Below are 27,987 nucleotides of genomic sequence, written 5' to 3'. Positions count from 1 at the left end.
TTAATTTACTTGGTTTAAATTGAAATATTTTATTAAACTTCTAAGTTAAAAATTCATCTTTCTTGATTAAAAATTAACTTTCCTGTTAAAAATAGTTTTTTCAGGTTTAAAAGTCAAGTCGTTTTTAAAACATTCGACTTTTTAGTTTAAAACATTAACTATTTTGTTAAAAATTCGTCTATTTGCGTAAAAAGATAATCTTGTTTGTTGAAAATCTATTTATTTTGTGTAAGATTAAACTATTTTCTTAAAAATTAGCATTTTTTAATTGAATTCAACTATTTGAAAATTAATTATTTTTTTTTGTAATGAGTTTTTTAAACTGAAAATTAGACGATTTCCTTTTTAGTTAAAAGTAGGTTATTTTAAGTTAAAATTTTAACTGTTTCGTTGAAAATTTACTTGCTTATTGAAAATTAAACGCTTCCATTTTTTGTTGAAAATGAATCATTTTTAGTTAAAGTTTCAAATATTTCGTTGAAAATTAACTTTAATTTTGGAAATTCTTCTTTTGCGGCTTAAAAGTAAACTGTTTTCTGAAACATTTGAATTTTTAGTTTAAACTCTTAATTTTTTTTTAAATTCGTCTATTTGAGCAAAAAGTTAATCTTTTTTGTTGAAAATTTATCTATCTGTTTCTGGATGTAACTATTTTCTTAAAAATTGATTTGTTTTTTCGTATAGAATTTACCTGCTTGAAAAATCGGTTGTTCTTGCAAATTAGTAGATGGGTAAAAAGTTAATCTTGTTATTTGAAAATTCATCTATTTGTTTCAAGATTTACCTGTTTTGTTGAAAATTCGCCTTTTACATTTGAATTCAATTGGTTGAATTTTTTTTTAATTTGTTTTTTAAACTGGAACTTTAACGATTCCATTTTTTGTTGAAAATTGATATTTTTTTAATTCAAACTTTATCTTTCTTGACTGAACATTAACTTTCTTGTCGAAAATTCTTCTTTTCTGGTTTAAGATTTAACTGTTTTTCAAAACATTCAAGTTTATATAGCTTGAAAAAACTATTTTTGTTAAATTCATCTTTTTGAAAAGAAAGTTAATACTTCTTGTTGAATATTTAAAGATTTCGTTGAGGATGTAACAATTTGTTTAAAATTCGTCTTTTTCGTAGAATTGACCTAATATTTGACTTATTTTTTTTTAATTAGTTAGTAGTTGGGTAGAACATTATTCTTGTTTGTTGAAAATCCATCTATTTTATTGAATATTTAAATATTTTGTTAAAAAATCGATTCCATTTTTGGTAGAAAATTAATATTTTATGGTTCAAACTTGATCTTTATTGACAAAAAATGACCTTTATTGTGGAAAATCATTCATTTCTTGTTTAAGATTCAACTGCTTTTTAAAACATTTCTAATTTTTCGCTTAAAACCTTAACTATTTTTGTTAAATTAGTATTTTTAAAAGAAAAAATTAATATTGTTCGTTAAAAATGTATCTATTTGGTTAAGGATGTAACTATTTTGTTAAAAAATCCTCTTTTTCGTAGACTTTACCTAATATTTGAAAATTGCTTTTTATTTTAATTTAGTTAGTAGTTGGGTAGAAAATCAATCGTTTATGTTGATAATGCATCCATTTTATTGAAGATTTAAATATTTTGTTAAAAAATCTCTATTTTTGTTTAAATTCAATTGGCTGAAAATTCCTTTTTTTTTGCGATTTGTTTTTAAAACCAAAACATTAAGAATTACATTTTTGGTTGAAAATTAATATTTTTAGTTCAAACATGATCTTTATTGACTAAAAATAACCTTACTTGTATAGAAAAATCTTCTTTTCTTGCTTCAGATTAAACTATTTTTTAAACAGTTCTAATTTTTGGCTTAAAACCTTAACTATTTTTGATAAATTCGTCTTTTTTTAAAAAAAGTTAATATTGTTTGGTGAAAATTTATCTATTTGGTAGAGGATGTAACTATTTTGTTAAAAATTCGTCTTTTTCGTAGAATTTACCTAATATTTGAAGATTGTTTTTCTTTTAGATTATTTAGTAGTTGCTTAGAACATTTATCTTGTTTTTTGAAAAGCATCTATTTTATTGAAGATTAAACGATTTTGTTAAAAATTCGCTTTTTGGATTTAAATTCAATTGGTTGAAAATTCTTTTTTTTTCTATTTGTTTTTAAAACCAAAAATTTAACAATTACATTTTTGGTTGAAAATTTGCTTTAAACAGTTCTAATTTTTTGCTTGAAAGCTTAATTATTTTTAATAAATTCGTTTTTTTTTTGAAAAGACAGTGAATATTGTTTGGTGAAAATTTATCTATTTTATTGAAGATTAAACTATTTTGTTAAAAATTCGCTTTTTTTATGTGTATTCACTTGGTTGAAAATTCGTTTTTTTTTGGCAATTATTTTTTAACTAAAACTTTAACAATTCCATTTTTGATTGAAAATTTATATATTTTACTCCAAACTTTATCTTTCTTGTAGAAAATTCTTCTTTTCCGATTTAAAAGTCAAACGTTTTTTAAAAATACGAGTTTTCATCTTGAAAAATTAACCATTTTTTTTAAATCGTATGTTTAGGTAGAAAGTTAATGTTGTTTGTTGGAAACTCATCTATTTGGTTGAGAATAAATTTTGTTAAAAATTCCTCTTTTTCCCTTGAATTCGACTATTTACTCTTTTTTTGTTGAAAACTATTTTTTTATCTGAAAATTCAACCATTCCATATTTTTTAGTTGAAAATTTATCTATTTGTTTGCAAATTTATGCATTTTGTTGGAAATTCGTCTTTTTTGTAGAAAATTAATCTTTGTGGTTGCAAATGTAACTATTTAGGTGAAAATTAGTTAAAAACTCATCCATTTTAAGTCATCTCTTTTTTTCGTATTAATAAAAAAAAAACCCATAAAATATAAAAACATATAAACATAAAACATAATTTTACAAAAGTGTCCTTGTTTCTGTAATCAGAAATTAAGAGGAGAAACGGTAAGGTCATCAAATTCATGACATTAGTATACCAGTCATATACCCGAGTGCGAAAGAGATGCACTTACGTGTCCCGTATATGCGCTCTCTCTCTCTCTCTCTCTCTCTCTCTCGCACTCCCGCTCAATTTCCTCTGTCAGTCTGACTCGCCTGAATTCGTCCTTACGTTACAATCTATAAAAAGCAGTGCATACTTATAATACCCCAAAATAGTACATCTCGAATGTAAACATGACACACACGCAAATACGCAATCGCGTAGTACTAATGCGCGGAGAGTGGGAGGCGAGCCGAGCATTCTCCACTGATGCACGCCTCAGGTCAGAAAGACGCTCGCTCTTTCGGCTCCATTGCCCATATAGCCATTGCCATTCCAGTAAGTTGACGCGCCAGTTGACGCCGAGTCGCCCGCCGAGTCTCTCGAACGCACATACGCCTCCATTCAAAAATTCAAACAAGTTAGTAAACAACATAAAATAGTAAATGATAAATAATGTCAAATTCTCACTTTTTCATTTGATACCTCTTGGTTCTTTCAAACTATTATTATTTTATTATCTATTTAGATAGATTTATTAAACATTTATTACATTAAGTTCCGAGTTTATAATTTTTTACGCACTTATTATTTCGGATCGTTTTTTCGTATATTTGCACACTTTTATTGCCACATCTGGATGTTTTGTTTTTTTAATAATTAATCGTATCTATAATGATTCTAAATTTACTTTAATTAAAAAATAATGCTCGAGGTCATTTACAAATTTTATAATTTTTTGTGTTGAATTTAACAAGGCGCGATTTGGAGTTTTGATTTCGCAATTAGAGAATTTGTCGAGAATTATAATTTAAATTATATTTCATTACTTATTACCGTGGAAAAAACAGGACGTAGTATTGTGGGCGTGGAGCGTCGTTCCATCGAGTTTTGTCGGTTTTGGTTAGTTCGGAATTGTTTTCTTCAGTTGAAGGTTCTAGCAGGTTCTAGCGTCTCTTTTCTTTAAGAAGTTTAGGGTAAGCGGCAAGGGTCTCCAGGAGTTGATTTTTATCTACTTGGAGTAAAAATAGATCAAGTCTAAAGCACGTATACTCAAGAATAGTATTGTTCTAATATTAGAATGAAAATCACTGATTTTATTCATTAACAAATTTACAGCGATTAGAATCAATTTGTGCATCAGTGAAGATTCTTACTGATATGATTCAATGACCCACTTTTGAATGATTATAATTTAGATAGGGGGATAACTTCTGTTAAAACAAAAAACGATACTTTGGATTTTTTTAAATTTCGAGACAGAATTCTATATTCCGAAAAACAAAAATTATTCCATATTTTTTATTTCGCGTCTATGGTCATGGAATTCTCCGTAACAAGGGTGGCTACTAGAATTCAACTAGTTTCTTGAAAGTTTATGCACTTTGTGAAAAATTCATCTTTTTGGCGTAAAATTTAACTATTCCAGTTAAATATTCATCGTTTTAGGTAATAATTCATCAGTTTGGTTAAAAATTAATTCCCTCAACCAAAAATTTAAATGTTCATAATTTTAGTTGAAAATGCATCTTTTATGTTGGAAAAATTACTGGTTTTGAAGTTAAGCTATTTTGTTGAAAATTCATCATTTTAATTTCAAATTAATTAATTTAGTTGCAATATGAGTTACTGGATTGAAAACTTTTTTTTGGATGAAAAGGAATTTTTTTTGCCGAAAATTGAACTATTTTGTTGAAAATTTGGTTCTTTTTTTATTGAAAAATATTTTGTTTTGTAAACTGAAAACGTAACTATTTGTTATCAAAAATGAGCACACATGTCTTTTGAAAATATTAATCAATCCTTCATTGACAGTTCGGCACTTAAATTCAAAATTATGACAGAAAAAACAAGAATAAATGGAATGAACTTGTCAACATTGATGTATATTCTTTGTTTTCATTTTCTATTCAAATTTAAAAATATTAGTTGGCGAACACACTATTATTCCAATAGAATATTCCATAATTTTAGATCAAAATGTATCTTTGTTTAAACATTCATTTTTTGACTAAAAATGTAATCACTCCCTTTTTTGTGGAAAAATGATCTTTTTTACTTGAAAATTTATATTTTTGGTAAAAATTAATCTTTTTAGTTGAAAATTTATCTTTTTGATCAAAAATTCAAATTTTCTAGTTAAAGTCTCATCATTTTAGTTAAAAATTCGACTATTTCATTTGAAAAATTAACAATTTTAGTTGACAGTTTATCACATCGTTTGAAAATGTAACTACAGTGAAACCCTTCAATAGCCCTCCCTTCTATAGCCCTACCGAGAGTTGAGGCCGCGCTGCAAGTAGGTGTAACAGGAGCTGCGCGAGGTCCGCGGTTGTCACTCAGGCGAGAACAAACAAAATCGGAGCGGGCTATAATGAGTTAGTTCCCACCCACCGTCAGCCCCGAAATCGGCGCTATAGCAGAGTTTCACTGTATTTTTTTAAAAGATAGTTTTTGTTTGTGGAAATTACTTTTTGTAGCTGTAAATTTAACTTATTCAAATTAAAAATTCCATAGTTTTAGTTGACAATTTGCTTTAGTTATTTGAAAATTAAATTTTGAAACTTAAAATTCAATTATTTAAGTTTTGATTGACAATTGATCTTTTTCAGTAAAAAAAAAATAATTGTGGTTTGAAAATCAACTATTTCGGTTTAGCGTTAAGTACGAATATTTTACTTTTAGTTTATCGAGAAAATTTGAGAAACTTGACCGGGAAATGAAAGGCAATTTGAAATCGTCCGTCGAATCGCCACTTTGGTAACGTTAGCCCTGAACGAGCTGGAAATAAGCATAGAAATTGCGTTTTTATTTATTTTAATGTTTTTAAATAATCGTGCGGGCTTAAAACGTTTATTTGTCAAAACTTGAGCAAATACTTGAAAAACAGGTTATCGAAACAATAAAAAATCCCGACACACATTTTTTTAAAATTTATAATCTCAAGAGTTTAAATACAAAAATAATTTAAACATTAGCTTTTGTGAATATCGTAAATTTTTGAATTCTAAAATATAAAAAATCGTATAATTATAGCTTATGTAAAGATCATCATAAAATAAGTTCATACAGAAATTCCGTGGACATTTTTATACAGGGTTATAATTTTCGGAGGAAAGACTTAATTATTTAAAATATAAATTTAATAATTTCATATATTTTTAAATGATTGCGTCTAAGAATAAATAGATTAGATTTATAAATAGGAATAAAAATGAATATTTAACCAAAAAAATATACAATTAGCGTACACGATTTCTAGTTGTAATATTAAAAATATAGTTTGTTTTTTAAAATAAAGATTAAAAAATTTTGTGGTTCTAAACCAGTCACTGTACGGTGTCCTATATTCTCTCTCTCATTGGAAACAAATTACAACAAATGTAAGCACGTATAAGAAACAATTAGTTAGACATAATAGGACATACTTGCACTTCTGTGCTTGTTTCAATGACTCATTTCGAATTAAAATAGCATTGGTCACTGACTTTTATCAATGAAATAAACAAAAAATTACAAATTCGACTATTATTAATGATCTTCCATAAACTACGTAACCAGTTTTATGGAGGGGGGGGGGGGGTCACTTTAAGTAACGTTACGAACGATAAAATTTTGCTTGGGTCAAAAATCTACTATTTGGTTAAAAATGTAGTTTTGTTATTAATTATATAGCTATTTTATTTTAAAAACTCTTCTTTTTTGCCAAAAATTCAATTATTTGGTTGCCAATTTGTTAATGTTATCGTTTTTCACCACATCAATGTATTACATATTTTGATGATAATATCAGACGGGCAATCTGAAAGACCTGGGTTCGGATCTCAACGGAGGTGAACATTTTTTTCACAACTGAAAAATAAAGTTCAATGTTTAAAAAATATTCATTTTAGATCAGTAGACAAAACAGAATGAACATCAAATTATTTACTTGCTTGTGAGTTTAATTAATTTATTGAAAAAATTTGTTTGAAGATTCATCTCTTGTTTAAAATGTTACTATTTCATATTTTTTTTATGTAAAAGAATCATCTTTTGGGTTGAACTCTTTGGATGAAAATTAATTTTGTTGTCAACGATTCAGCATTTTATTTCAAAAATCATCTCTTTCCTTGAAAATGTAAGGCTTCTGTTGAAAATTTGTTCTTTTTTTGTTATTAAGAATTAATTTAGTAGAATCTACAATTTCTACAAATATTAATTTTTTAACTGAAAATGTTATTGTTCCATTTTTTGGTCGAGCATGATATTTTTAATTAAAAATTGATATTTTATATTTGAAAATTAAACAAATTAACTAATAATTTATTTTGTTGAAACATCGTATTTTTTGGTAGAAATTTAATCTCTGATCCTTTTTTTTTTGGAAAATTAATCTGTTTTGGTCGATGATTCAATTATTCTGTTAAAAATTTGTATTTTTTGGTTTAAAAATCAAAATTGATATGTATTATAGAAGATTTATAGAAGCTTTTTATAACGAGTTAGTAATTTCATTCCCATTTTTAGTTATTTTTTTTTAATGTATAAATCCAAGTAATTAAGGTTATATTTTTACATATCGTTTAAAGACATTAAGCTTGAAATTTAATTTAGATCAGCTCTATTTTCGATATCTTCTAGACTCTAGAGCAAGGTTAGCTGCAATCGGAGATAAAGATGATCCCATAGACATAGGGCAAGCTGAAATTTGTTAGTATTTTCTATTAAATGAAATAACTGTATTATCAAAAACCTTTTTGACAGCTGATAAAATTTCGCAATTTAATACTTTAGTTAAATTTTTTTAGAATTGCAATTTTTCTTCTATGCAGTTGTATGTTAGACAAGCAATACACTTGACTCTCGGTTTAGCCACAGTCTCGGAGGTTGCCTGCAAGTACCCATATTTTTAAATCATGAGTATCAAAACGTAAAAAGTCTGGTCTGTCCGAACAGTTTCCAATTGGAATGCATAATATTGCGCAATCGCTGCATGTGAGTTCTCGCGTGCTGCGCCTTTTTGTGCATGGGCCAGCAGTTCTAGGAATTTCTAAACCGCGAGTGGCTAAACTGAGATTCGGGTATAGTGTAAACAATCTAATTTCTAATTCCTTTCTTTTCCCATCTTGATGTATTTAATATCGTAACATTTAACTTCCATACTTCTATTTTTTTATAAGATGTTTGTTTGTAAGAGCTGATCAATAGCTGTTATATAATCATCAGCATTCGCAGCTACTAAACTATAACCTTTGTGTGCTTGGACAAGGATAAGATATTTATGTGATTATTTTGGAATTTTCTAATAATCGAAGAAAGATTGACATTTTGATTTTGTTTTTCTCTCGAGTTTTTAAAAGTTTTTTTATGATAGGAAGTAGATAGATATGTTTTTCAATATAAATTTAATATAAAAAAAAACAACTTCAAAATTATCATAAAAATGATTTGTCAGAATCTAATAAAATCTACGATTAAAACTTACGAACCTCTTGAAAACAAAAACTGCATAATGTTTAAAATCTTCTAGATTTTTTAATTTTGTATTTTTATTTTAAAATTTCTATCATTGCTTGAAAGTTCATGAATTTTGATGATTTTTTCTCCTTTTTAACTAAAAAATCTTTATTTGTTAAGATTTGTTGTTTTGTTTTTTGCTGGAAATTGGAAATTTGAAAATTTTTTACTTTTCTTTGCTTGCCAACCCTTTTCTGATCACATTCCTTTTTCTAATAGTTTTTAAATGCAGTAAAATATTAAAATACTTTTTTTAAACTTAATTTCCTGAATTCTCATCAGAAATTATATTTATTGAAATTATCATTTATTTATAAAAAATTTCTACTTTTCTTCATTTCATAGATCTTTCATAATATAATATTATTGTTAATAAAAGTTAAACCACTTTATTCAAAAGCATTTTTTTGTTCAAAAATAATTTATTTAACTGAAAAATTTAAATAATTCAGCTGAAGATTTATAATGTTAATTAACTATTAAAATACTTGAGTACAAATTAAACTGCTTTGTTAAAAATTCTTTTTTTTCTTTTATTCGAATAAGTTTTGTTTTAAATAAAAATGTTAATGATTCCCCAATAAAATATTTTTTAATGTTTAAGATAATTTTGATAACTTCTGGAAATTAATTAAATTTTTATAATTTTTATGAATTCATTGATTCAATGATAAATTGATTTCATTTTCTCGTAACTCTAAAGCCAATTTCACCATGAGTAATGAAATTAGCATCAAATATTAAAATATTTTTTAAACCCAAGTCTGAGATTCTCATTTATATTAATTCTTGTATTAAATTTAATAAATAAATTTACTAATATATTATTCCTTCATTTAAAAAATTGAAATTTTTTCCTTTCAATTATTTATGTTTAAATTGAAGGTTGATCTCGTGTTGAACATTGACCAATTTTGTTGCCAATATAATTTTTTTTCATTCAAATTAAGTTTTTCCACTGAAAATGTAGCTTTTATTTTTGGTTGAAAATGTATCTTTGCTAGTATGCAAATTCGTCCTTTTCGGAAGGAAAAAAATCTTGTTGGTTTCAAATTCAACTATTTTACAGAAAATTCATCCTTTGGCTTAAAAGTTCAACAGTTTGGATACAATTTTTTCATGATTGAAGAATATATTTGTTGAAAGTTCTTATTGATTGGAAAATTTATTATTTTAATTGACTTTTAATTCCCTTCTGGTTGCAAATTTGACTATTTTGTTGACTTTTTTGCTTACATTAAATTTTTTATTGAAATTGATCTGTTTTTTATTGAAATATCATCAATAATTTTTTCTGATGAGAATTCATCTGTTTAGGTAGAAATTTCAAGTATTTGTTTAAAAGCTCAACTATTTTGTTGATAATTTAATTATTTTGTTAAAAATTCATATTTTTTGTTTAAAAATTCATTCGCTTGTAATAAAAATTTATATTTTAGGGTAGAAAAGTCCTCTTTTTCAGTTGAAATAAATAAATTGGAAATTCTTTGTATTAAATCTAAATTAAAAAGGTGAGATAAGGATCTAGATTCGATTATAAAACTAGGCTAATATCACGCAAAAAACTACTTTGGCTATATGGCGTGTCGATTTTGCGTTAACTGATAGGATCGGAATTCAAAGACATTTCCCTTGCTGAAATCAGCAGAAATAAATTTATTCCGAAGATTTAGTCTTACGCGCGATTCATAAAATAAAAGCAGTGACGTCTCTGATGACGTAGTTTGTTATTCTCTATCTTGATTTGGATGATGCATGTCCCACGGAAATTATAATGCATGGGAGGAAAATCGGAAATCAATCCTTCTTTTATTTCTTATGATTACATACTGGAAAAATTAAGTACATTCCCAATCTCACAATTTTATTAATGATTTTTGAGGAAAGCTAATAAGGTTGTAAAATTTCATGAAACTTTGGACAAATGAAAAATTCAATTTTGAAATACACTAAACTCTCGGTTTAAGTACGGTTTCGGGCTTGGCCTAAAGTGGGATTGAACATAAATCCAGGGAATCAAAACTTAAACAAGCAGGACTGTGTAAATCATTTCTGTTGGATTTTGATAATTTTTTTTCATTATTATTGTTAGTAAAAGTTAAACCACTTTATTCAAAAGAATCTTTTTGTTGGAAAATAATTTTTTCAACTGAAAATTTAAATAATTGTGCTAAAGATTCATAATGTTAATTAACTATTAAAATACCTGAGTAAAAATGAAACTGTTTTGTTAAAAACTATTTTTTTCGTTTATTCCAATAATTTTTGTTTTAAATAAAAAATTTAACGATTCATCAATAAAATATGTTTTAATGTTTAAGATCATTTTGATAACTTCTGGAAAAAAAGAAAAATCAGAAAAATGTACAGTTTTCTATGCTAATATTTTTAAATTATTACAAAAAAATCTAAAATGCTATTCATTGCAGACTACAGCCTTTCCCCTTATTCCCTCTTCTCATTTTTTTCTCTGTTTATACTTAAACGAAAATTGACTCTAAAATTAAAAATCATTTTTTCATTGAAAGTTCATTCTTTGTGGTTTAAAATTCAGTTATTTGATTGAAAATATAATTATTTTTTTAAAGTCAGCATTCTTGGGTTTTCGTTTGTTTTAAACATTTTCCTTCTTTTCTTGAACAATATTGATTTTTAAAAGTAATTATATTTAACATAAAAAATATTTTTTTGCATTTTTAGCTTTTTTGAATTTGTAAATTATTTTCTGAAATAAACTGGGAAACTCGTTGATTTTTGTTGTTGTTAAAATGACGTTTTTTAACTGAAAATTTATTTATTTCAGTTCAAGATTCATCATATAAGTTTGGTAAAAATTCGTGTCTTGGGAAAAATTTGAAAAAAAATTTAATTAAAAAATGCAACTATTTAGTTCTCTATAAATTCAAATCTAAAATAATTAAGTAAAAACTGTGGGATTAATTAATAAGTTCATGCCCTAAAATACAATGTTTTTTTGATTAAATATCAACTTTTACGTTTTTTATAATTCCTTTTTTTTGTTAAAAATTTAACTGATTAGCTGGAAGATGAACTACTTTGTTAAAAATTAACCCTTTTGTAGTATATTTTTTTTGTACTGTCAAGAACTTCTTAAATTTTTTTTTAATTTATTTTTTATCAATAAATTTAAGGTCTATCCCCTATTCGTGGCCAGAACCCTCAATTTGTTATATATTTTATGTACTGATATAACAATATTTTTTGTGAAATTATAAATAAAATTAAAATTTATATTAATTAAATTAAGTTTCAGGCCATATACGTAGCCGAAATATCTTATAATATTAATTTCAATATTTACCAGTCCAGTACAAACTATAAAACTTACATTTTATTTTTTTTTAATTTTTTAATTGCAGAACAAACATAAATATTATCAACCCTCGTGCCAATTAAGATTCTTCTTGCTAACGTAATAATCAAGGTTAACAGTTTTAGTTTTATGAAAGATCACGTTTATGAGAATTCTTGTTTCTGAGTTGACTTCTTAATTAGTTGACCATTCCTTTCACATTATGAAGCACTGAAGTTCCGCGTATCTTCAGTTTGAATACCGCAGATAAAAAGTGCACTGTGAAAATTATTATAGAGAAAAATAATATTATTTTACTTTCAAGAAATTTAAAAGAAACACCCAAAAAAAGGAAATTCTTTTACCATTTACCATTTTCCAATTTTTTCTATTAATTTAGAAATCCGCAGGTAATCTTCCAATGATTGTAAAAAACGAAATTTTTGTAAAATTATTTTAGAACCTCGACTTCCCAAGAAATTTTGCCTGATTTAAAAAGAAATGGCGAAATTTTTAAATCCAAAAAGTTTATCAAGTAGAAACGCATCAGTTTCTGTTTACATATGAATATAAAACTCTTGTTTTATTTGAGAAATGATTTATTGTTCTTCATTAATTCTGCATTAACTAATTCGTTGAATTTGTCTGATTACTTTTACAGATAAGTCACAATGGCGCAGATCACGAGGCTCTCCATAATTAAATTTTTGGAGCTCGTAAGTATAATTATATTTTATGCATCGTCATCATTATTAGGTCTCTAGTTTTAATAATAGAGATTGTATACTTTTAAATTTCCATATATGTATTAATCTTACGACTTACTTTTTTAAGCGGCTATTATATTCAACTTTGTTGAATCTTTTTCTCTTTTTAAAGCTGCGATTAATTTTTTAATAATTATAAGAAATCGTATCCTATGATATTCAAAAATGCGCACCACAATCTATACATTTGCAATTATATTATACGTTCTTCATAATTACTTCAATTAACTAATTAAGTAATTAATACAGCTGAAAACTTCAGGATTTTTACGATATAATTACCAAGGCGTGTTTAATTGAAAACACATTAAAAAATTTTAATTTTACATTATTTTTTAATTATGGGATTTGAAAGGTTTGAAGAGATTACATTTTTTAAAGATTTGTGGTAAAATTATAAATGATTTAGGTTTAATTTTAAAAGAATAATTTTAAGTGATAAAGATTTTACAGAATACGTAAAAAAGGAATACGGAAGACTTTCAGACCATTTTTTTAATTTTACAGGATGTAAAATTTTTTTAGGCAAACTGAATTTTACAGGGTGTCATGAGATTGATAAAAATTGTTTTAAGATTCATGAGGAAATTTTTAAAGATTTTTTTGTAATGAATTCTAAAAAAAATTGACATAATTTCAGAAAAAATGTGAAAAAGTTTCAGAGATATTCCGAATTCAAAAATAATTTAAACTTGTAAAGATTTTTATTTTTGTAGTGTCACAAAAATGAAAATTTAGGTTCGTAGGAAAAACATAAAATAATTTTTTATTTCAAAAAATTAAATTTTAGAGATTATTTAAAAAGATTTTACAACATTTCAAAAATTTTCAAGGAATAAGCTGAAATATTAAAAGTCCATTTTTTAAGTTTGCAGAATTTTAAAAAATCTGAACAAATTTGAATAATTTTTAAAGATTAGAAAAATGAGAAAAATGAAGTTCAAGAGAAAATTCAACCACGTTTTAAAACATATCAAACGATTTTCTAAACATTTTCTAAAAAGAATTTAGATGATTTTAAAGCAGAAGGTTTGAATTAGTTAAGATTAAAAAATCAAAACAAAAAAATCGAGTAAATTTTAAGGAAAAATTTGGAAGAATTGAAGAGATTCAAATAGGATTTTAAACTTTAAAAAATTTTGGAAACGTAGATTTTGAAAGATTTAAAAAATAATATTTGGAAAGGTTGCAAGATAATAAATCAATTTTCCTTAAATTCCTAGGACAATTTAGAAGATTATAATTCAATTTTTTTACATTTTGAATGATTTTTCAAAATTTTAAGAAGAATTCGAGCCAATTAAAAATATTTCGAGGAATTTAGGACGTTTTAAAAATTTGGAAACATTTCTGAACATTTTTCGAATATTTCTTGATTTCTTCCAAAATTCTTAATGTCCTAAAATCTTGTAAAGAGACTCGAATTTTTCCTAATATTTTGTAAAATCCTATAAAATGAAATTCTTTAAAATCTTCTAATTTTTTCTAAACATCTAAAATATTGAGAAAGGTTTTTTTAATTTTCTCAAAACTTAAAAAAATTGTACTTATACAAATTTAAAAACCAACTGGTAATATTTATTTTATTTTTCTCAATAATATCAGAATTTAATTGCAGCTCAAATTTAAGTGTTCAAAATTTTTTAACAATTAAATACTCATTAGAAATTTTTATATTGTATTATTATTAGTATAATTTTTTATTCTTCATAGTATTGAAAAAAAAGTTTTAAATTGGTGAATTTCAATTAATTCTTACATTCACTTCAATATTTGTATGACTAAAAAAAGATAAAAAGACATGTGTTACATCAAAATATTGTATTATGTATTTCTAGAGAATACTTCATCTTCAAAAAAACTGCTTTCTTATTTACAAAGTTTTTCCATTTTTTTTATAAATGAAAAACTTCGGAATTTTGCAGAAAAGCGAAATAAGATTCTGTAAAATCGAAATCGCCATTTAAAGATTAGACTAAAGTCCATTTCTGAGATTACGTGTTAATGATTTAGACCCAAAACATTGCTTAGAAAAAGTTGTCCAGTTTCGAGGAAATAGATGTGTTCGTTCACAATCTTAAAGTGACACTGACAAAAAATTTAAACTGGTTCAGTTGCGGATTGCGATACAAAGTGTAATCTTCAGTTTGATTAAAAAATAAAAACTTACTCCGAAGTTATTGAGTTTCTGATTGAAGCTTAAAAATTTTTAAAAACCTGAATAAGAATGGATTTCATATATAAAATACTACTAAATTCTATGTTTATATAAATTTTTAAAAGAATTCCTTATTGTTTTAGCCATTTTTTCTTAGAATAGAGTTAGGAAGTTGCGATTTTTTCTGGATTTTTCAACCTGTTTTCAATTTATCAATGAGAGTGAGATAATAATTAAAGTTAACAAATATTATTTTTCAAACAATTTGTTATTCTTTATCACAATATTCTCTTAGAATAATTCTAAAAAGTTGCAGGTTTTTTATAAGTTTCAACTTTTTATCCATTAGTTTAAACTAATTATTGTTTATAACTATTTCTCCTAAATTAGTGCTAGATAGTTGCGTTTTTTCTGAGTTTATCAACTTTTTGTTCACTTTGTATTTAGAGTGAGGTAATAATTGATGCAAGTCAAGATAAAAAATGATTTAAACAATTATTGATAAATAAATGAACACCAACAAGATCAATTTTTTTAATAGTATTCTATTTTTTAATATGAATTATTTTTACTCTTTTGCCAATGTTTTAAAAAAATTACCTTATACAAAAAGACTGTCTTACGGTAGAGATAAAAACAAAGAATGGAATAATTTGCAGTACTTGTAAAAATTTTGTTTTGAATTGCAACACGAATTCTATGACAAAGCGTAAAAGAAAAATTTGAAATCGCTTATATTTTACTATCAGTGCTCCTCTCTACCCTGGAGAAAATGCGTTGTCATTGATAATAATGTACACATGTCACGGAAAAAGGTAGACTTCCTACAGTCAGGAAATTACTTCCGGTACTCTGTTACTACTTGTAGTAAATAAAGTTTTTGACTTCCGTTTCTAGTCAGTGAGGAATAACATATTGTTGTATTTTAGAAACATATATTCACAAAAAAGAAAGAGATTGTTTAAAAAATGACTATCTAATGTTTATATATTTATTATTTGTTTATAACTAAATGGCCAAAGGAAAAAATTCAAATCTAGCATTATTCGAAGATAATGTTACTAAAAATAATAATAAATTGATTAAACAATTATGTCTATTAACTTGAATTAATTATTACCTCACTAAGTAAAAAGTAGACAAAAGGTTGAAAATTTCAGGAAAAACTGCGACGATATAGCATTAATATAAGAAAAGATAGTTATAAACAATATTAATTTGTTTAAACAATTATGTTTTCTCAATTTATTTAATTATGACCTCATTGTAAGTAAATTTATAAAAAAACTGCAACTTTCTAGAATTATTGAAAAACAATATTTTGAAAGATAATACTTAATTGTTTAAACAATCATGTTTGTTAACTTTAATTATCATTACCCTACTCTAATGAAAAACTGGAAAATTCTAGAAAAAACTGCTTCTTTATATTGCTATTCCTAGAAAATATTATTATAAATAATACATTCTTTTAACAATTATTTCTTTTAAATTTAATAGATTATTGCCTCGCTCTAACTGGAAAGTTGAAAATAGGTTTGTAAAATTCGAATCAACTGAAATTTTCTAGGATTATTTTACGAGAAAATTCTGATATATAATCATAAATTGTGTGAACAATTATATATGATAAATTTAATTTATTGTTGCTTCGCTCTAACTGGAAAGTTAATAATAAGTTCAAAAATTCGGAAAACCCGCAACTTTATAATTCTATTCAGAGAGAAACTTGCTAAAAACAATAATAAATCCTATAAACAATTTTTATAAAAATAGCATTATCAGTAGAAAATATTATTTGATGTATTATGAACAATTTGCATTAAAAACAAAAAAAGATGTTGAAAGCTTTGAGGAATTATATCACAAGATATTCTTGAATATACTATCACCATCGAATAATTAAAAAAAGTTATTTTTGAAATAAAAAAAGCCAATTTTCAACAAAATAGTTAAATTTTCTATTAAAAAATAAAATTTTTAACGATAAAATACACTTAATTTTTTTAAAACTAAACAATGAAGTTTTAACAAAATAGTTACATTTTGAACAAAAGAGATGATTTTTCAATTTAAAAAATGATGAATCTTCAACCAAAGAAATTAATTTTTAACTAACAAGATTAATTTTATACCAAAAAAGAACAAATTTCAACAAAATAAATAAATTTTCAACTAAAAAAGATCAATCTTGAACCAAAAAATAAATTTTCAGTTTAAAAAATTAATTTTTAACAAAATAGTTACATTTTCAAAGAAAGAGATGATTTTTCAATTACAATGAGGAATCTTCAATAAAAAAAAAGCAATTTTCAACAAAATAATTTAACTTTTATGCAATTAGTTAAATTTTCAAACAAAAGATGAACTTTTAACTAAGAAGATTATTTTACACGAAAAAATACGAAATTTCAAGAAAATAAATGATTTTTTTAACAACAAAAATGAATAGGTGAGTTTTCAAGTACAAAAATTAATTTTCGACCGAAAAACATGAATTCTCAAGGGAAACTGTAATAGTTGATTAATAGAAGAATAATTGTTTACAAAAATATATTTTTAACGTTAATTGAATAATTAAATTTTCAGTTAAGAAAAATTAATTTTTCAATCAAAGAAATGAGTTTTCCTCTAAAATGATCGAATATTTAACTGGATTGGTTTCATTTAAAATTTTCAAAAATTAGTTTTCAGCCAAAAAACGAGTTTAAATTTTAGTAACATAATTTAAAGTATATTATTTTCATTTTCTAAAAAAAAAAATGCATTTTCTTTTGTTTAAATAAACATAGCGTATGTATATAAGGAATGAAACAGTAATTGCGATAAAATGATCAATACACATATGTCATATCGTGAGTAAATCTTCAAGAATGGAAATGATATAATCATGCTTATTATGAAAAGCTAGTCCTATCAGTGCGTGACGTCAGATTATGTGAATGGTCCCAAACTCGTGGAATTCATTGTATTCCGTCATTTTTCTCGCAGTTTCCGCAATTTTAAGCATTCATTTTTTTATTATAAATCATTTATAAAAACCTTGAAACCCCTGTAAATGACCTTGTTTTAAATTTCAAGATTTTTTACTATTTTTTTCAAAGAAATTCCTCATGAATTTTGTAAATGGGCAAATGACAGTGAATTTATTTTTTAACGGGAATTGTATACATTTTCAACAACAAAAAATGTATTCAATAACTTGAAATGACGCATGATTTAATGCAATTTAAAATAAGTTTGATTTCGACTTTTTTTGGGGTGACTGAAGTATAGCAAAAAATAAAGTTCCCAAATAATAAAATGCCGTAATTATAAGATTGTCAAAATCGAAGAATTCCGTATTTGAAACTACCCAAGAGTTTATAATATTTCCGAATTTGAACATTGCTAAAATATAAAATATCCGCACTCGAAAATTCCCGAAATTTAATTTATATTATATATTTATTGAAAACAAAATAATTCAATATTTTTATGAAACGAAAAAAAATTTTAATATTTGAATTTCTTTAAACTATTGTTCGAATTTAAAATACCAATAAATGAACAAAAATCAGTTTCTGGATTAAAAATTTTTTTTGCAAGCGTGAATAGTATTTTTTTTTAATTACAAAGAACGTTCTCGAAAATCGAATTGTTAAATTACATTTTTTATAATTTCTAGATAAATTAGTGCTGAACTAAATCCTACTAACTTTGTTTTCAACATTTTCTTCGGTTATTTTTAATTCAAACAATAATTTAAAAAATTTTCAACATTAAAAAAAATTCTTTGATAAAAATATTTTATTATTGTATTTTTAGTAGATAAATACTATTTATTTTAAAAACAATTTTTTAATTATGTAAATGCGGGAGTTTTCTTCTTCGGTTGTTTTATAATTCAGAAAGTTTTAAATACGGTCATATTATAAACTGTTGGGGAATTTCATTATTTGAAAATTTTACTGTGTCAAGAATTTTATTTTTCCTGATTTTTCAGGTGCTTTTTTAAATATCCAGTTCAATTTTTTTCAATTTTATTTTCAATTAAAATAATTTTAAAATAAAATTTTGAAGACTTGAAACATTAAAAATGAATAGCGTATGAAATTTAATTTTTTTTAACAAAAAACATTTCAAGTTGATCAACTGGAAATATAAATTATTTAATGATTTTTAAAATTGAACTGTAGTTGAAAACCAAGAATGGATCAATAATTTTTTTTCCAGAACGTTTTTGAATCCGTTCAAAATTAAATAACCTTTAGATTTTAACGGTAGAAATTGACGATTGAAACTTTATAAGCCATCTTTAATTTAAAACAATTCCAAATTAATAGATTCATAGTTTAATGGTTCTGTTCAATTTCAAATTATATTAAAAATTTTTCAGGCAAAAAATGTCATTTTAGCCCATTTATATAATGACATTTTTTTAATTAAAGAAAAAAATAATTTGTTAATACTTGGAAATCTTTGACTGTTTATTTAAAATTAGCAATTATAAATCAAAATTCGAAAGTCAACAATTTGAAAGTGAAATTTTTTTAACAGAAAACCTTGCATCGTTAACATTTTAGACAGTTAAATTTAAACTTTGAACGTTATGATTTTTATTATTTGATTTAAGAAAAATTTATATGTAAGTGAAATTATTGAATTTTTATGTATAAGTTGAAGTTAAACAATTACTCGGTTGATAAAACTTCGAGCAAGTTTAGGAGATATTTAGACGTTTTGAAAAGATTGAAACTTAATTAAAACTAGAAAATATTTCAAAAATGTTTAGCAAAATTTAAATTGTTGAAGATTCCGAAATTTCCTGCGAAAATTGAATTTTAATTTAGAAAAATTTTAACAGAATATTTAAAAAGATTTTAAAACAAATATTAAGAAATAAATAATATTTGAAAAATTATTAATTTAGACATAATTCCGAGTAAGTTCAAGAGATATTTAGAGGTTTTGAGTTTTTAAAACTTTAAAACTTCTAATAATGAAGAAAATCATTTTATATGAACGAAAAATTTTCATTGAAACGAAAAACCATTTCTTTGATTCAAACGAAATTTCTTGGTATCAAAGAAACTTGTTTGATTAAGGGCCAATGAATCTTTTTTGGTGAGTGCAATAATTTATTTGAAAAGCCCCATTGTACATTTTTAAGAGTGTATGCCTAAATGTTTTTTTCATTTTAAACGTGTGTGTGTGTGTGTAGTAATAATAAAAATAATATAAAAATCTTGATGGCTCAGGCAGTTAGGCGTTCGGACTTCCCCTTTGAAGGTCCGGGGTTCAATCCCTGAGCCGGCACCTCAGGAAATTTTTCTATTTACTTCTACGGAGATTCTAGTAGTTCGGATCCCACCTTAAGTTGCAGGTCCTTAATCCGACCTTAAGCCTGACAGAAAAATGTGTTTTCTTATTATTAATAAATATATAAATAAAAAAATGTATATATAATAATAAATAAAAAATTCTCTCTAAATTGTCCCTGTTTCTTTATCAACTACAATGTGTTTTATAAATTAAAATTTTTGTATTCGTTGTGCGTTTCTTATAATGGTTAGTATGTATGTGACTAATCGATTCAAGGTGTACTGAGAGTGTATTTTCAAGTGGAGCGCACTCACGTAGCATATAATTAATTATTTACAAAGTATATATTGCGGTCGATGTTCTCCTTTTTTGTTTCCATACACAGTTTAATTTAATTAAAATTGTATACCTGTAAGATTTGCATGATACGCTCTTGAAATTTAACACTAACAGACTCACACTCTTTCCCTTATTCCTCCTTTTTTTAAATTTTCCTCTTTCCCTTGTTTTACAGAAATTTTTCCTTTTTCTGGTTAACAGAATTAATATAACTTAATAAGAAAATTAAACTATTTTTGGTTCAAAGTTAATTATTTTTAGTTCGAGGGATTATTATATTTTTGGTTTAGGATTGATCGCTTTTGTTTGAAACTTCAACTATTCGGTTGAAAATTTAATTATCTTGTTAAAACATCTAATATTTTCTTTAAAGTAATTTTTCTTCGAAAATTTAACTGTTTTGTCGAACATTTGTCTTTTTGTAAAGAAAATTTACCCTTTGGAATGCAAGTTTCCTCCATCTTTTAAAAAATTCGTCTTTTGGCTTTAAAAATTCGACATATTAGTAGAAAATTCATCTTGGTAAGTTTATAGCTCAACTGTTTGTTTAAAAACTCAACTACTTTGTTTATAATTTAATTCTTTTAATGCAAATTCAAAAATTTTGTTCGAAAAGTCAACTGTCTTGTTTATAATTTGTATTTTCTGGTAGAAAATTAATCTTCTTTATTAAAAATGCAACTATTTTTTCAACATTATATTATTTTGTTTAAAACTTGATTATCAATGTTGATAAATTTATTATTTTGTCAAAAAGTCATATTTTTTGGTCGAAAATTTGACTAATTTTATGAATCTTCTTCTTGGAAAGAAAATTAATATTTTTCGATTGAAAACTTAACTACCTCTAAAAAGTTCGTATTTCTACTTGAAAATCCAACTATTTTTTTATAATTCATATGTTTCGTTGAAAATTTAACTTTTTTGTTTGATATTAATTTTTTTGGAAGAAAAATTTCTTGGTAGAAAATTAATCTTCTTTATTGAAAATGGAACTATTTGGTTAAACATTCTAACATTTTATTGACCATTTGATTATCTTGTTGAAAATTCATCGTTGTGGGTTAAAAACTTAATTATTTTCTTAGAAATTTAATTATTTAATTAAAAACTCAAATGTTTTGTTAAGAAGTATAACCTTCTTTGATCGGAAATTTAACAGTTTTGTTGAAAAATCGTCTTTTTGGAAGGAAAATTCTGTGGTTGAAAATTCAATTGTCTTTTAAAAAGTTCGAAATTAAGAAATAATCTTTTTGGTCGAAAATTCAACTAAATTGTTGGAAATCAGTCTTCGTTTTTCAAATTTAACTGTTTTGTTCAAAATGCAATTTTTTTCCTTGGACCTTTATATTTTTTGGTGGACAATTTATTTTATTAGTTGCATTCATCTCTCTGGTTAAAAATTTAAATATTATTTTGAAGATTCTTTTTTTTTTGAACTGCAAATTCAACTATTCAATTTTTGGGTAAAAATTGATAGTTTTTAGTTGAAAATTAACTTTTTTCTTGGAAATTCATATATTTTCAGGTTGAAAATTTAACTGTCGTAGACAAATGGACTTTATGGCTTAGAAATGCAACTTATTTGTTGAAAATTCTATTATTTAGGTAGAAAATTGACTGTGAACTGAAATTGAAAACTGCAATTAAACCGCAAATTAACTAAAAGTAATTGTTTTACTAAATCATTCTACACATTCTAAACTATCATTCTAACCCTTGTAGTTTATTATAATTAATTAAACTTTTTACAAAATAAATGAACAATTTTGTTTATTAATTTTTATTTAAAAATTACTGATGAAAACACACATAAATAAATTATTTTTAAATAGTAAAGTACAAAATTTAAAAAATATATATCGTAACACAAATATAATTATAAAGCTTATCTTATAAGTATTAATTTTTCACTTTTGATGATGGAATTTTTAAAAGAAAATATATGCTTGATTCTAAGAACGATTGTAAACATAAAAATGGTTTATTTCACAAATTTTATTCTTTTTCGAATTTTTTTATTTCGTTGTAAATGAATTTCGAATCACCTATATTCATTAATAAGAAATAAATGTTCTAATTCCAGAAATCGTTAAAAAATCATTTAGTATTATTGACAATTAAACATTTCTTGTCAAGAGATTATTTCTTTCGATAATTGTTCAAAATTAGTATTTTTTGTTAAATTTAACTGTTTTTTTTTTTTTTTAATATCAACTATTACATTTATTAAAAAGAAATTTGTCTTTTTTGGTTAAAAATTAACGTTTTTGTTGATTTCTTTTAGGTATTATTAATTTTATTTAAAAGAATTTATTCCCCTATTCAGTGAAAAATGACCCTATTTAGCGAGTTTTGAGAGAATTTTGAGCTGCGAAATCTGCAAAGACCCGTGTACTTTTAAAATTAATTTTTGTATTTAAATATTATTTATTCTTTTCAGTTAATAGTTATCGTCCTCTTGGTACTTCATGCCTATTCAGATGACGTTGCCACGGAACAGCATACTCGATTTTTGACTATGGGTACGATTGGTGGATATCTAATCATCCTTGTCGGTTTATTTGCCGGTGGAATAATGGGAACACCAGTCAACCGCCGAGTGGTAAATAATTAAATAATAAATAATTTTAATTTACATTAATTTCACTTACAGCTCTGCTACAAGTCAAGGAATTTAAAATTAATCAGGGGATTTAAAGATGGTCAGGGAATGCAAGAGGAGTTCAAGTTAATTTTTTTTTAATTCGATAATTTTGTTTAAAAATCGTTTATTTTTGTTCGAAATTCCACCGTTTGAATTAAAATTATTATTCGTTCTTTTTTTGTTGAAAATGTATTTTTCTAATTGAAAATTGAACTATTCTTTTTTTGGTATGAAGTATCTTCTTTTTTAGTTGAAAATTCATGTATTTTGTTGAAAAATTGTCTTCTTTTATAGAAAATTCATATTTTGAGTTGAAAATTGAACTAATTTATTAAAAATTCGCTTTTGTTTAATTAAAAATTAATTTTTTTAACCAAAAATTCAACAATTTTATTTTCGCTTGAAAATGCTTCTTTTTAAATTAAAAATTAATTTTTTCTTTAATTTGTATTTTTTTTTGTTGAAAATTAATATTTTGGAAATACATCTTTTTGGTTAAAAATTCTTCTTTTTTGTAGTTGAAAATTGAACCATTTGATTCAAAATTCGTTTTTTGCTGTTGTTGGAAATGCAGGGTTTTTATTTAAAATCAAGTTTTTGGATGAATGTCCATCATTTGAGTTAAAAATTAATATTTATATCTAAAAATTTAATATTTTGTTGAAAATTGATCTTTTTTGACGGAAATTTAATCTTCTTGGTTGAAATTTCATCTCTTTAGTTGAAAATTGACTATTCTATTTTTGGTTTAAAGTAAAAAGTAAATTTCTTTTTAACTTGTATTTTTTGCGGACAATTGATCTTTCGTTGAAACATCATCTGTTTGGGGTAAAAATTCATTTTTTGCTGTCAAAAAATGAACTCTTTTGTTAGAAATTCGCTGTCTTGTTTAATTAGAAATTTATGTCAATAACTAAAAATTTAACTGTTCCACGTTTTGTGGAAAATTGATCGTTTTTGATAGAAATTTAATCTTCTTGGTTGAGAATTGATTTTATTTGATGGAAAATTCATTATTTTTTGTTTTAATACTAATAATTTTAGATAAAAAAATTGTTTTTTCTCTTTGGTTGAAAATTTAACTAATTTGTTAAAAAATGTTAACTGAATATTTTTTTTTAGCTACAAATTAATTTCTTTTAACTGATAATTTAACTGTTTTATTTTTGGTTCGAAATTTATTTCTATGTTGTTTCTTTTTTGTAGTTTATTTTTGTTGTTGAAAGTTTAGCTTTTTTAGTTACAAATTCACGTATTTTGTTGAAAATTCATCTTTTTTTTGGTAGAAATTCATTGTTTGGATTAAAAATTCAACTTTATAGTTGAAAATGCATTGCTGTAATTGAATGTTCATCATTTTAGTATAAAATATAATTCTTTGGTTGAAAATTAAACTGTTTTGTTGAAAGTTCTTTTTTTTTTTTTTGTTAAAAATAGTTTTAACTAAAGATTGAATGCTTTCATTTTCACTAAAAGTGTTCAAAATAATTTTAGAAACAAACCCTTTTTTTTGCATTAATATTATTGTAACTTTTTTTATACCTAAAAGAAAAATCTAGAACGATCAGGGAAAGTGAAAAATTGGTTACGAAAAGTCAACGAATTTGAAAATTGGGAATCTGGAGCATCCCTGATTTATCTTTTTTTTAAATTATAATTCATCCAATTTTTAATTATTTTTTCCAGGATTTGTTCTACAGCGTCATTGGTTGTGCACTTTTCATAGTCGTTGGAGTACTGAACATTCAAGCTTTTGATAGACTATATAAGAGCAAGACTAAGGACACAGGAATTGCCAAAGGTTCTATGGCCATCATCGAAGGAGCTCTCTTCTTTTTGGACGCTATCTTCACCTTCAGAGGAGATGCCTAAATTCTCCAAGTGTCAAAGGACTGCTGAAGTTTATTTATATAAAAAAAGATCGGCATCACAGAGTTGTCCAGAAAATTGCAAAACTATTTTCCAAATATCCTGTTATTGTATACCATAAGTCCATTTTTAAATTTGCATACCATATATCCAAATTTAAGTTTTTATACCAGATGTCCAATTTACATTTGTATACCAGATGTACAATTTATGTTTTTATACCAGATGTCCAATTAATGTTTTTATACCAGATGTCCAATTTACATTTGTATACCAGATGTACAATTTAGGTTTTCATACCAGATGTCCAATTTACATTTGTATCCAGATGTTTAATTTAAATTTGTATACTAGTTGTCAAATTTAATTTTGTACGCTATAGTTCCACTTAAGTTTGTTTACAAGATGTCCAATTTAAATCACCAGATGTTCAATTTATGATTATACATCATAGGGCCAATTTAAGTTTGTATACCAGGTGTCCAATTTAAAATTGTGTACCAGATGTCCAATTTAAGTTCGTACATAATAGGTCCAATTGAAGTTTATATACCAGATGTCAAATTTAAATTTGTACCTAAGTTTAATTTAAGGTTGCATACCAGACGTCCAATTTAAGTTTGTGTACAAGATTTTTCATTTAAATTTGTATACCAGATGCCCATTTTAAATTTGTATGCCTAATATCCAATTTAAAATTTTATACCAGATGTCCAATTTAAGTTCATACATGACAGGTTCAATTTAAGTTGACATACCAGATGTAAAATTTAAATTCACATCAGATGTACAAATTTTAATTCTTATACCAGATGTCAAATTTAAATGTGTACCTATAGGTACAATTCAAGTTTGTATATTAGATATACAATTTAAATTTGTATACCAGATTCCAATTTAGGTTTGTCTGGTCAAATTTAAATTTGTATACCAGATGAATTATTTAAATTTGTATACCAGATGCTTAATTTAAATTTGTATACGAGGTGTACCATTTAAATTTGTATACCATATGCAAAATTCAAATTTTTATGCCAAATATCCAATTTAAAATTGTATACCAGATGTTCAATTTAAATTTGTATGCCAAATATCCAATATAAAATTGTGTACCAGATGTCCAATTTAAGTTCGTACATAATAGGTTCAATTTAAATTTATACCAGATGTCAAATTAAAATTTATGCCAGTTTCATACATTTTTATTTGTATACCAGATGGCTGATTTAAATTTGTATGCCAGATGTCCAATTTAGGTTTTTCTGCTCTAATTTAAATTTGTATACCAGATGTCCAATTTAAATTTGTAGACTAAATGTAAAATTTAAATTTGCATACCAAATATCCAATTAAAAATGTTATACCATATATCCAATTTAAGTTGATATGCCAGATGCACAAATTTTAATTTGTATATCATAGGTGCATTTTAAGTTTGTATACGAGATGTCCAATTTACATTTGTATACCAAATGTCCAATTTAAATTTGTATGCCAAATATCCAATATAAAATTGTGTACCAGATGTCCAATTTAAGTTCGTACATAATAGGTTCAATTTAAATTTATACCAGATGTCAAATTAAAATTTATGCCAGTTTCAGACATTTTTATTTGTATACCAGATGCCTGATTTAAATTTGTATGCCAGATGTCCAATTTAGGTTTGTCTGCTCTAATTTAAATTTGTATACCAGATGTCCAATTTAAATTTGTAGACTAAATGTAAAATTTAAATTTGCATACCAAATATCCAATTAAAAATGTTATACCATATATCCAATTTAAGTTGATATACCAGATGCACAAATTTTAATTTGTATATCATAGGTGCATTTTAAGTTTGTATACGAGATGTCCAATTTATATTTGTATACCAAATGTCCAATTTAATTTTATTCTACCATATGTTCAATTTAGGTTTGCATACCATAGGTCCAATATAAAGTTTGTCGAGTTTTTTTCCGACTGTTAAAATCAAACCCTTTTGTTAGGTTTTTATTTATTTTTCATCCCATTTTTCAAATGCGCATTTAAGTAAAATCTGTGTCGTTTTACGAACTTAACTATTTTGCTTTAAGGAAAGCACACCCTTAAACTCGATGTATTTTCGTAGCCATATTTTTCTAATACTTCTTAGGCTTAAGGCTTGGTCAGTACAAAATCAGCATAATCTTCTTCAATCTCAGATAAAATGATAGCAGCAGAATCCCTTTTATAATAGCAATATTATGCTATAACCTCGATATTAAATCTCTATATAGTTATAATCAAATTATTTATTTATATCTAGTTATTTGTACATTTTGTAATACTGTCTGAGTAATTAAATATTTCGTGTATTTTTAAGAGAAATGGTTGTCAATAAATTTCTTTGGGAGAAACGAAATTTTTTATATTTAATTTAGATATTACTTTGTGAGCGAGAATTAATTTATCCTATATAAATAGAATAATAAATGAAGTTTATCATGTATTTCCCATAAGAAAAAAAGACGTTTTTGTACATTTTATTACAAATCGCCAACATTATGATGAATCCAGTTGAAATTCAACATTTCTCTTCACAATTGTCTATAGAATACAAATCAAAGTTTTTTAATATCACCCGCATAAGTCTTCATAAGGCCCAAAAAACACCGTGAGTGAAAAACTGGGATTTGCGAGTTTTTTCGCGCTAATTATGATTTTGCTTGTATTTTTTAAATACAAATTGTTTTTTATACCTAAAATACTACTTTTTGCTAATAATTATATGTCAAAATAAATTTTTTGAATGAATTATCATTGTTTATAGCAATTTTCTCATAGAATAGTGTTCAAAATTCGCGTTTTTTCCGAAGTTTTCTACTTATTTTTAACTTTTCAGGTAGATCGAGGCAATAATCAATTGAATTCAACAGAATTAATTGTTTAAACAAATTGTGTGTAACTATTTTGTCCAATAATAATGAGGATAACAGTAGATAGTTATAAATAATAATAATATGGTTAAAGAATTGCGATTGATAAATTATATTAATTATTAGCTCGCTCCAAGTAAAAAGTTAACAAGAAGCAATAAGGAAAAAAGCAACTATCTAGGAAATCTG

The 27,987-nt window shown here is 24.8% G+C and overlaps 1 protein-coding gene across 1 annotated transcript; it reads left to right on the top strand.

Annotated features, from left to right (window-relative positions):
* The first annotated feature begins 3,289 nt into the window (after positions 1 to 3,289).
* Positions 3,290 to 27,284, top strand: LOC117168759. The gene is made up of 4 exons (XM_033354512.1): positions 3,290 to 3,420; positions 12,473 to 12,527; positions 22,823 to 22,984; positions 24,713 to 27,284. The coding sequence occupies exons 2-4, from the start codon at positions 12,483 to 12,485 to the stop codon at positions 24,896 to 24,898; spliced, it is 393 nt and encodes a 130-aa protein (XP_033210403.1). The 5' UTR covers positions 3,290 to 3,420; positions 12,473 to 12,482; the 3' UTR covers positions 24,899 to 27,284.
* Positions 27,285 to 27,987: the final 703 nt, after the last annotated feature.

The sequence above is a fragment of the Belonocnema kinseyi genome, chromosome 3, assembly GCF_010883055.1.
Source record: "Belonocnema kinseyi isolate 2016_QV_RU_SX_M_011 chromosome 3, B_treatae_v1, whole genome shotgun sequence".
Lineage (NCBI taxonomy): Eukaryota > Metazoa > Arthropoda > Insecta > Hymenoptera > Cynipidae > Belonocnema > Belonocnema kinseyi.
Note: the sequence above shows the minus strand (reverse complement) of the source record. Positions and strands in the feature narration are given on the sequence as shown.

Excerpts from the sequence above, each read along its gene's own strand:
- LOC117168759 (XM_033354512.1), top strand. The coding sequence starts at position 12,483 with ATGGCGCAGATCACGAGGCTCTCCATAATTAAATTTTTGGAGCTC. Across the intron at positions 12,528-22,822 it reads TAATTAAATTTTTGGAGCTC|TTAATAGTTATCGTCCTCTT; the intron begins GTAAGTATAATT and ends TATTCTTTTCAG. Across the intron at positions 22,985-24,712 it reads CACCAGTCAACCGCCGAGTG|GATTTGTTCTACAGCGTCAT; the intron begins GTAAATAATTAA and ends TATTTTTTCCAG.